The following is an 11094-nucleotide window of genomic DNA, read 5'->3' as shown; positions in this document are numbered from 1 at the left end:
GTATTTGTTACCGTTCTGAGGCATTGTTCTATTTAACTCTGGCACCAAAGTACAGTAGATCTGAATAATCTTCAATTAAAGTAATAAATAAAATCACATTTCACACCTTTCTGAAAACAACGGGAAACAAAAACGTTCACATGCAAATAATAAATAATAGAAAAAAAACACTCAATGAATTACGGTAGACTGTATCCAAATATACAGGGTAAATCTTCAAATGACTGAAGGAAAAACACTGAATGACTGTGCTGTAACCCTCTTAGCAATGCTCTTCAATTTGCTTTGTCTACAATATAAACGCTCATCTTTTCTCTGTTCCACTCGAAATAATTAAAACCAGAAACTAGTGAGGAAAAAAACTCAAGTTCATTTAGGATATTACATTCAACGACGTGCCCAAGGCAATCAAGTTGGTACAGATGATGGCACTATTGCTCATAGTTAACTTGTTTATTCTGATGACATCGCTTAGGTGCTGGCATGATGGAATCCAATCAGATGCGTCTGGTCGCCCTTGCCAGCCAATCGGAGCACTTCTCGCGGAGCCTGTTGCCCTCCCCCTCTCAAGCTGTGTCCAGAGGGGCTGAGGATGGGTCCACATCGTAGCCTCGTCGTTCCTAGCGCATTTTATAGTCGTGGGAAATGGCTGTCTCGCATAGCTGTCCTTTGAAGTCTAGCTCCAGGGTGAACTCCAGGTCGCGCTGCAAAAGATGAAATAACAACTGAGGGATTTAACGGCGAAATGTGCTTTCAAGTTGTTTCATTCTATGCTGTGCAGCCTCTTCTGCCTGTCTTATCTTACCACGTTCTTCTCATTGGGCCGGACTGCAATGCTGCCAAAGATCTCCTCTCCCTTCTTGACGGTTAAGTAGTCCTCCAGGTAAAACACGGTCTGCTTCCAGTGTGTGCTGGGGGCATCTGGAGCTGGAGTGGAGGAGAGGAGGAGAGGAGGAGAGGAGGAGGGAAGAGAAAGGGAGGAATACAGGACCAAGAGGACAACAGGAAAAGGAATGAGACAAGGAGACAGAAGAGGGGATGTTAAGCGAAGGAAAGAATAAGGGGGAAAGAGCATGGAATGGGGAAAGAGGTGACAGAGGAGATGAGGGGAGCATGGGAAGAAAATGAAGGGGAAAAGGTTGAGGATGAGCAGAGAGGCTGAGTGAAAAAGAAGTAAATCTAGAAATTGAGTGCCAGGATTCAATTCCAGTCCTGGTCTGACACTTGGGTACGCTGAATTTACATGATTTACAAAATGGAACCGTTTTGATTGGCTCTCAGCTGCCTTTGGGTGCGTTAACATGAAAGAAATGTACGGAAAAAGCGGTGAAATCGGCTCGCCCGGTGGGAGAAAGATAGCGGCTGATGGGAGAGAACTCCTTCAGTGATGCTCAGCCTCAGGCCCAATAGACACAGCCAAACATAGAACCTCCTCTACACAATATTATGTAAGCAGTAAGCGCCGGGTGCATGAATGTATTAACATAAGCTTACATAACAGCTTAATCACTGTCTCCGTGATAGGAGTTCTCGACGCCATGTTGCCAGAACTGACTGGTGATTCCGTCGGTGCAAACGCTGGGGTGGCCCGTGCAACACCGCCAGAGTGTAGCTGAGAGCTAAGCTGTTGACGCTCTGTTTTAATAGACAATGATCAGCCACAATGCTAACATATGCTCAAAGACTTCAGAAGGAATTTGGGATTCGCTCGCTGCTGTAGGGTGGGCCGGGCCAGGAGGGGAAAACCGGATTACAGCAAAGAAGAGGTTGCCCTCTTGATGCACTTCGTTTATTCTCTACTCTTTTCAGTGCACTTTTCGGATGTCGTTTGTAGACAAAGCATAGGGTTAGGGGAGGCACGAGCACTCATAACATCTACAAAAGTCATAGCTGAAAACTATCTATGACTCCCTATGTATTCCCTCACCGGTGGAGAAGCCGGTCTTCTTGTGACACTTGGTGAATTCGATGTTGAAGTAGGTGATCAGGGCGTGGACGTAATCGTTCCTCTGGATCTGCAGACAGAAGGCTGAGGTGAAGGACAGGTCCTCTGGTTTCACGGTGTAGATGTCCACCTCCTAGGGCAAAGGGTACAGCGTCCCAGGAGATGGCATGTTAGAGAAATCCACTTGTTTGTGGAGACAGCATTGTGTCCGCAACTGTTTTTCAATCCCTGTATTTACAATGTTGTGTTGGAATATTGAAAGCATAGAAACAGACACACAAGTTGCCCCCCCCCCCCCCCCCTTCCATCATGCACACACACACACACACACGCATACTGTGTATATATATATATATATATATATAGATGAGGAATCTTATGTCAATCTATCTTTGATTATTCATGATGATTATTGAGTGTGTGCGTGTGTGTGTGCGTGTGTGTGAAAGTCCACAGGTTGAATCATGCCAGGCAAACGAAGCCTGCTCACAGTACACATGCTGTGTGGGTGTCCTTCATCAAGTCTACAAGGGAGGGTGTGTGTGTGTGAGTGAACGGAGTGTCTGTGTGTCTATGTGTGCTTGCTCGTGTCTATATCGAGCATTGATAAATATGACCACAAATGTAAGTATCACATACTGAGGTGTTACCTGTTAGGCATCATAACGGGCTCAGAATATGTGTGGAGCAGCTGTGTCTCTGCTCTGCATGCAAATCAGGGAGTATTCAGAGGACAGGGAGGATTTTACTGTGCAACCTGTTAATCTCGCCCCGGCCCATTGGGCTACAGATAGCTCGGCCATGTGGCATCAGTGTGACAGATTGTGATTTAACACCTCTGTCCTTTCCAATGATTCCAGGCCAATGTCATATACAGCGAATTGTGGGAGGAAAAAAAAAAAAAACGAAAGTCGCTGGGAGTGCCTTTGTAATTTCAATGTGTGAGTTATGAGTGTCAGCTTGAATTATGGGTGGGGTTGAGTAGCTGGCGGAGGGAAGGGGTGGATTGGCCTTGCATGCATGTGAAAGAGAGACTGTGAGCGAGTGGATGGATGGATGGTGAATTAGCAGAGCACCAGATAAGTCACTAGAAACCACTATCCAACCTAACGAGTACCCAACCCCGAACACAAAAGCAGGGCAGTTCTTATTGAAGTGGTGGAGAGTCCATTTCATTTCCACTGATGACTCCCGTGTGACATTTCCCCCTCACACACACACACACACGCACACACACACACACACACACACAGAGGAGAGAAGTCCCTATTCACTCAGACTGGTGAGGCCTGACGGCGTATAATTCAGTGAAGGTGACAGAGGAGGAAGGGCAAGATAAGAGTGAGCGATTAAGAAGAAAAGAGTGAGAAATGAGGGAATGATTACAAAATGGATATGAGAGAGGAGCTGGTGAGAAGAATGAAGATACAGGATAATCGAAAATGGAGAGTGAAACGGAGAAGGAAGAATGTCACGGAGCGCAGACAAAGGGCACTGAAAGAAAAAAGGCAATGGAAAGAGAGAGAGAGAAAGAGAAAGAGCGAAAAGCTGTGGTCTGCCTGAATGCCGTTCTCCTCTGTTCATTTGTGTGATGAAAAGACAAGCCGCTGTTGTATCTTCAAGCATGGAAACAGACTCACAGAGTATCACAGCTCTCCAGAAACCTCTATTATGTGCTAGAAAATAGGCTCAGGAGAAAGGCTATATTCAGAGGCTTGGTGATTGATTACTATCTCGGACTGTTTTTAGGATCCACATGTGACTGTGCACAAAGGATTAAAGATTCCTTTGCTTGGGCATGTACCTCAAACACAGATCTCTTTCTTTCGAGGCATGAAACAGCATGATATGAAAGACAAAATAGACATGGTTGGTGGGTACACATGCACATTCGTACACATTCATGCATGTACTTGCACACACACACATACACACTAACCTTTAGGAGGCAGGAGTTTGTCACCAACTGCTTGGGATCGACCACATCCACCAAAGGCTCTCTGATGGCCACATTACGAATGCAGCTCATGTCAAAGCCGTACACGTTTTCCCACCCTGTGAACACACACACACACACACACACACACACACACACACACACACGTACAGTGCAACACCCACTTGAATACGCATGCACATGGCATGCCTTTCATGTGGAGCTATCTTTATTTCTGTGTTTTCATAAGCAGCGAAAGTCTCTGTTCTCTCTGCTGCTGCCAAGCTGTCAGTACAAAAAGGTAGCGGAGAAAATAAACCAGAGAGCTCTTAACCCTGCCAGAAAGAACACCCCCTCCCGCCCCCCCCTCTGCTCACTCTCTCTGTGTCTATCCAGCCCCTATCTGGAGAGAGACAAGACCTCCTGAAATAGATTCCGGCCTCCTCCACCCCCTCCGCCGTGTCTGGCAGCCTTTTATTATAACACATCTCCTCCTTCACTTTGGGCTGAAAGCGGACCAAGCAGGCTTTCCCTCCATCCCTCCCTCCCCCGTTCCCTCTGTGTCCGTCCATGCCGCCTTCGCGTTGCTCTGTCACTGGGCCAAACCACTAGGGCCGTGTGATGAGGAGGTGGGATATGCCACCGACGCACAGAGAAGCTAAAAACGACAGCGCGAGGGTTTGGCTGCACTCTATTCCTTTGAGTTTGTTTGTGTGAAAGTGTGTGTGTGTGTGTGTGTGTGTAGATGTAATGGAATTCGGGAGGTGAATTGAACTCGTCCTTCTAGTAGAAACGTATAGAGTAGGGCTCATAGAGTAGGTTTGACAATGGGAGTTATTTACATTGGTGCCTTGAGCCTTAACTCCAACTCTCCAGCTCATTGCATGTGGAGTGAGTTTAGAGGAGTCATGTATTGCATATATATGTATAAATACACCTCACTTTTTTTTCAATGTGCGAATGCATATACTGTATGTATATGTGTATTTGTATTGCTTGTACTTTTTCCATTGTTAAAGTTTTGCTTTTATGTGAAGCACAGTGGGTTTCTCTGTGTAGGAAATATGCTACGTAAATAAACTTTTACTTACTTAATTACTTACTGGTAGAAATACGATTCTACATGTAACTTGAGTGTGTGTTTGATTTCACTTGATCTGTGCTGTGGTTATTAATTATGCACATTTGAAAGAGAGAGAGAGAGACACAGAGAGAGGAGAATACATAAAACAGAAAGCAATGACTGAAAAAAAAAAAAAAAGCAACAGCTCCCCCATAGTTACTCACAGTGTATCTTGAAGTCCTTGTACTGCCTGTCCTCTATAGCCACCACATAGAGAGCTGCTCTGTCAGGGAACATCAAGCCTCCAGGTTTCTGAGCACAAGAAAGGCTTCAGATATCAATGCATACACACATACACACACACACACACACACACACACATACACACACACACACAAAGGCCATCTCCATTGTTCGCACACCTGGCGTGTAACGTAAGATCACAAGTGCCAAGTTTAAAACCTGCAGGCAGTAGCTGAGGTAGGAAACCAGATCATGTGTGTATGACCTCAGTATCTGGGCGGCAGACACACACAGCACATCCTCTACTGGTGTGTTTAGGCGGTCCTTCCAGCCACACATACACACACACACACACCTCCGACCGACCCCACCCATCATACCAGCCACTTGTCCCTGGCGAAGATGACGGTGTTGAGCATGGACTCGTAGAAGAGGCAGTAGCCCATCCACTCAGAGATGATAATGTCCACCTTCTCCACAGGCAGCTCCACCTCCTCCACCTTGCCCTTGAAGATGGTGATGACTGCAGGAGGGGGACAAAACAACAGGCGACAAATTACTCCATGACACCTTAACCACACTCGTGCGAATCGGACAGTGCCTCTTCTCTCAGATGACATTGTTTTTATGCCTTGGGATTGTTGTAAATTTGCACAGTGTAATTGCTGCCTTTATGTACGTTTTATATGTTCTCTTTCACAGAGCAAGGGCAAATTTGAATTAATGTCTCAATGCTTTATGCTTGCATTATGATTTTCTGATGTCCTGCACCTTAAGCTTTTCATTATGTATGTAAGTGAAGCTGAATTTTCTCTTATTTGAGATGATGAATATTTTCTACTAAACGCGACATCTGACTCATCTGATATCATAGTGTATTTATTCTTGTTGTGTAAGATAACACTTTCTCTGGTTTTAGAGACTGACTTTCACTTTGGCCCCTTTGACCTGTTTATAGTGTTACACAGAGATAGAATAAAAATAAAAAAATAAATAAAAAATTCCTTTTTTTTTTCTTTAGCCTGCTATTCTCTATCATACATAAACATTCTAAGGGGACAGGAATATTTGTTACATATATTAGCATTGGAGTTTTAATTCTTGCACTCCTTATTGTTCATTGCTTATAATTGACGATCTAGGAATTGACACTGTTGCACTCATTGTAAGTCACTATGAATAACACCATCAGCTAAATGCCTGAAATGTAAATGTAACAGATGAAACAAAAAGAATCTAATGCCAAATGTTCGGGTTATGATACCCATCATCTGTTGCCAGTTCTCCATCTGTGAATCTGAAGGTGGCATTTTACAATGGTAATCAGCGCCACCGAGGGAATTTTGATTGATGGCAGAGATTATAGTTATTTAGCATCAGAGGCGAGCTGCCAGTTAACCATCAGAACTGTGACTGATATTGTGAGGTGTGACGGTAATGATGGAAATATGCTGATTTTCTGTGCTACTTCTCACCCAGATGTCTCTGTCCCACTGTTTTACAATCATCTAGAGAGATAGATAGATATTCTCTGCCACTCATCTTCCTCACCAGCAACCAGTTGGATCTGTATCCCATTCTAGTTTTCACCCTGCTTTCTGAACAGGCAGCATCCTGTTAAATATGCTCTGTGGAATTACTCACATGAAGGTGAAGGAGAATTAGTAGTACTTACCATTGTGTAGGTGATTAGACTTGATAATCTTCTCTGAATATTCTGATATACTTGAACATTCAATCTGTAGGTACAAGGACAACCATAGATTTGATTACAGTGTGTTCTGAACCTAAAGAGAGGGGAAGTGGTCATGTCGCCCCTTGGTGGCTCAAAACTCGGTGAATCCTCCGTAGGAAATTCAATATAAAATTATATTACAACACGTACTGGATGAAATGTGACCCATATTTAGTTTCCATTTCAACGTAATTTATTTATTACGGCTGCATGCTGACAGCTGAAAGCTTAAATTTAAACTGGAAGGTTTATTGCGATGAATATCATTGTCCACATCGTTTATAACCTTATCTTTTCACAAAAGGCTGTTTTAATGATGTTAATATTTCATGAAAAATTATATGTACTCCTCAGTGGGGAAAAGAGTGATGGTGTTCTCAGGAAAGAACATGACCAGCAGGGGCGCTAGCTGGCACTTTCCCTCCCCATATACAGTAGGTTAACCTTTAGGGTAATATTGGAAGGTCAAATTTAATCAAACCTCTGCTAATCCATCTAAACACTAATGTCCCTGGCCTCTCATCTCAGATGCTCTAATGTCTGTGCCGCATGATAACTAATTCATCATTTCGTTCTCCCATCCATAAGTGTAATACAGTATATGAATCATGCGTAACTGCGGGGGCTGCTGCCAGTAATCTATTAGTTGTGAATGGGACTTGCAACCATGCACTAAAGGGAGCCAGCTGTTTCTTTTGCCTCTGCATGTGTGTGTGTGTGTGTGTGTGACTTTCTGCATGAAACATTAGCAATTTCTGGACAGAAACCACAAGACTGGTCGTCAAGAAGAATTCTACAAAGGGATGATTTCAAGACAGTTCTGATACATGTTAGCTTATAATTGGCGCAGAAATGATGCTGCTTGTTTCAAATGTTGGGGAGAGAGGAGCTGGAACAGTAAACATGAGTGTGTATGTGTGTGCGTGCGTGTGCGTGCCCGTGTGTTCTTGATTATCTGCCTCGTGTGTTTCTGCGAAACACTGTCTGAGCAGGAGAAGGAAAGGCTATGGATGAGAGATAATGAGACAGCCGAGCCAGATACACTATTTCATTTGGCCACTGAATGGGTGCAAGGTTTTTTTTTCTTTCAAAAAGATTTTTAAAAAAAATAAAGCAGAGACTGTTGGATGATTGTATATAAGAATGGAAACTCTGCTGTGTTTGTATGTGTTCAGTGTGGATCTGTCTGTCTGTGTGTCTGGGAGACCAACCCTCACCCCGTACACGTGTTTGGCACCAGCGTTGGCAGCGAACATAGACAGGATACCCGTGCCGCTGCCCACGTCCAAGACGATCTTATCCTTGAACACGTGCTTGTTGTGGTACATGGCATTCCGGTAGGTCAGAGTGCGCACCTCGTCTTTCAGCATCTCCTGTTCCAATTGGGAAAAAAATGGGAGAAATAGTTTGGATGTGGAACTGAAATCTGCAGTAATGCACCACATATAAACCAGTATTAATGCTATGTTGAACTGCAAGTATGATTCATACCAAATGCTCACATGAATAAATAATACACATACAACGTTACATAATAAACATACAACTATGTATGACAGAGGTGGGCGGTGGACTCATATCTTCCTCAGCGTGTGAATACATAATATTTTATTCAGAGCAAATAAGAATGCATGGTATAAAAAACTAGGAAAGGCAGTATTTAGGCCAAAAGCCTCTGTGACAGCCGCAAAGCCTCTTGAAATAGACAGGACTACAACACAAAGCCTTTGGGGACCAACTGATACCCATCTCCCTGAGCCCATTCACACATCCCACTTTCTTCCCTTCTTTCTTTGCGCTCGTCTAATCAGGACACTCTCTTTGTCTGGAAGCAGACAAAAACCTGACCCACATACTAAATATGGACATTAGTTAAAAGGTCTATATGTCCCCAAACTTTTCCAGTTTTACCCCAAGACATGCACACACACACACACACACACACACACACAGATCAAGGTCATTAACTGGGGTATAGCTCTGCAATTTTATATAGCAGTTCCCTGTAGAGCGTTGTAAAGGTAGGACACAGACCGTATTCCTTTTTGGAGTAGTATGGGCTGGTATTGGAAAAGAACTGTCTATACCCAGCAGATGCTTGGTTATGGTGCTATAGTTGGTGAAGGAAAAGCATCCTCTTTGCTGAACTAGAAGGCACTTGGAGAGTACAAGCCTCCGCCAACGCAGAACAATTCTCCAACTTGCTATTACACCCAAAGACATATTTTGCTATTACTTAAATTTCATGTTAAATTGATTTCTTGACCCAGCAAACCTCCTACTACCTCCATTAGTTTAATAGTTATGGCAAAAAAAAAGATCATCGCTTAATGCCAGAAATCCCAGAAATCCCAGATCTGGATCACCACCAAAATCTAATCAGTTGTTCTTTAGCCCAAGGCCGATCTGTCCACCAAATTTAATGGAAATCTGTGCATAGGTTTTTGAGATATTCTGCTGACAGACAGACAGACAAGCTAACTGGGGCGAACACAACCTCCTTGGCAGAGGTAATGAGCATCAGTATCTAAGATGGGAAAAGATCTGGTGTCCTCCTCTTACTTCGGCCTTACCCCGGCTACACCTTGTCTGCCCGCCTACCTCATGGATGCCAAAGTGGGCGTAGGAGTCGAAGTAGTAGTCCCGTGATGTCATTTCCTCCGGGCTGATGAACTTGGCTATTTTGCCTCGACCGGGGCAGGTGGGCAGCGCTGCTACATGAGGCGTGTGGGGGACGCAGGGCACGTGGTGGGTAGTAGGCACTGGTTTAGGCATCGGGGAGGGCTGGGCAGACTGAGAGTGGGGGGAAGTGACAGGCTGCTGCCGCTTTAAGGGAGAAGGAAAGAAAGAAAGAAAGGGAGAGAGTAATTCAGAAAAATTACAGACAAGAAAGAAAGCAAAAAGCAAACGTTTAGTGAGGATTGTGTTGCAAGGGAGGCAATTTTTACAGTGACACTGCAACTATTCTGAGCGAGTGGATTCATTCAGAAGCTCGCCTATAGGTTGCTGTGCAGCTGGCTGAGACCAGATTAATGTGGGCAAGAGCCATCAGACAGTGGCCGGTCAATAATGCATTAAAATATATAGCTTTTGTCTTAGCACAGGCACAAGACTCGCTACAGTAGTGCTACAGACAGAGAAGAGCCGGTAAAGGATGCAGGTTCCATTTCAGCACCAAGGACAGCGGACATAGCGGTCCAACCGTGAAGCCGACCAGAGCCGAACACTTAACCTCAGTGCAAATCTTCTCCATGCAATATCAGTATTGTCAGAATATGATGCAATCACGGAAGTCTAATTATATCATCCACAAAATATGCATCGGATTAAGAAATGCACTTTTTTTTGCTTGCACGCCATCAGTGCAACACCGACTCTAAATGTGATTATGATGATGATGCTGACCGCAAACGAAACAAAGATTGCAAATTAAACATCATATTCAAATCAAATGACTTGTCATCATACACAAAAAAATAAGCAGACTGACACTGTCCCGGTCCCATCATTACCGGGTGCAGGACATCACGAGGACCTTACCTCCGAGCTGTCCGCCTCCGCCATCTTCCTCCGTAGCAGCAAACAACGCGACGAATGCCTCAGTCCCATGAGAGCCGGCGAGATTTACAACTCCTGAGAGGGGGGAAATCTTAAGTCTTAATGATAAGGTGCAAATATCATCTATATAAACCACTGAATATATTGCATGGGATTATAGTCATAATAAGAAATTGTTGTAACGTTGGGTATTACAATTTCGACCTTATTAAACCCATTCCCCCAAAAAAGTTGTTGCATGGATTTGTGCGAGGTGAAACGTCCAGTAATCCATACTGTAAAATGGGACACAGGTTGTTTTGGTGGGAGTACTGAGGGTGACAGAGTAGCCTGTTAGATAGAGACCGTCCTGTGACTGAAATGCAGTAGGTTCGATCCCTGCATCAGTCCCTGCATGTGTCCATCAATAACCGGGTGCCCCGTCCAAGTGTCCTTGAGCAAGACACTGAACCTCTCCCGACTTACTCATGTCAGCTAAATGCAAACGAATAATCTACTGTAAGGGTCATCCACAACCAAAAAATGCCACTCAGGTCCCCGTTGCGCACTGGAAACAAATACGCACTCACTCCACACACAAAAAATGCTTCTTCTCTGCTACTTCACCCTCCTGG

General features: G+C 44.2%; 1 protein-coding gene across 3 annotated transcripts; it reads right to left on the bottom strand.

The window, feature by feature from the left end:
- Nucleotides 1-609: 609 nt before the first annotated feature.
- On the bottom strand, nt 610-10540 carry prmt8b (protein arginine methyltransferase 8b). Of its 3 annotated transcripts, none has more exons than XM_071538196.1 (10): nt 10463-10540; nt 9524-9742; nt 8140-8295; nt 6863-6926; nt 5568-5710; nt 5169-5256; nt 3885-4000; nt 1928-2078; nt 806-927; nt 610-704 (listed from the first exon to the last, which is right to left on the bottom strand). In XM_071538196.1, the coding sequence occupies exons 1-10, from the start codon at nt 10529-10531 to the stop codon at nt 621-623; spliced, it is 1212 nt and encodes a 403-aa protein (XP_071394297.1). In that variant the 5' UTR covers nt 10532-10540; the 3' UTR covers nt 610-620. The 3 variants fall into 3 exon arrangements, with proteins under 3 accessions (XP_071394297.1, XP_071394295.1, XP_071394296.1); XM_071538194.1 differs by having other exon boundaries at nt 9524-9748; nt 10463-10531; XM_071538195.1 differs by having other exon boundaries at nt 10478-10531.
- Nucleotides 10541-11094: the final 554 nt, after the last annotated feature.

The sequence above is a fragment of the Centroberyx affinis genome, unplaced genomic scaffold, assembly GCF_046629955.1.
Source record: "Centroberyx affinis isolate AG114_WGS23_722 - 3 ecotype Tasmania unplaced genomic scaffold, CSIRO-AGI_Caff_v1 ptg003223l_1, whole genome shotgun sequence".
NCBI classification, from domain to species: Eukaryota; Metazoa; Chordata; class Actinopteri; order Beryciformes; family Berycidae; genus Centroberyx; species Centroberyx affinis.
This window is presented reverse-complemented; position numbering and strand designations above follow the sequence as displayed.

Bases quoted from the DNA above. Each gene is read 5' to 3' on its own strand.
- prmt8b (XM_071538194.1), bottom strand. From the start codon at position 10,531: ATGGGACTGAGGCATTCGTCGCGTTGTTTGCTGCTACGGAGGAAGATG. The intron at 5,711-6,862 runs GTAAGTACTACT...CCCCTCCTGCAG, and splicing joins GTCTAATCACCTACACAATG to TCATCACCATCTTCAAGGGC. The intron at 5,257-5,567 runs GTATGATGGGTG...TCTTGTGCTCAG, and splicing joins TCGCCAGGGACAAGTGGCTG to AAACCTGGAGGCTTGATGTT.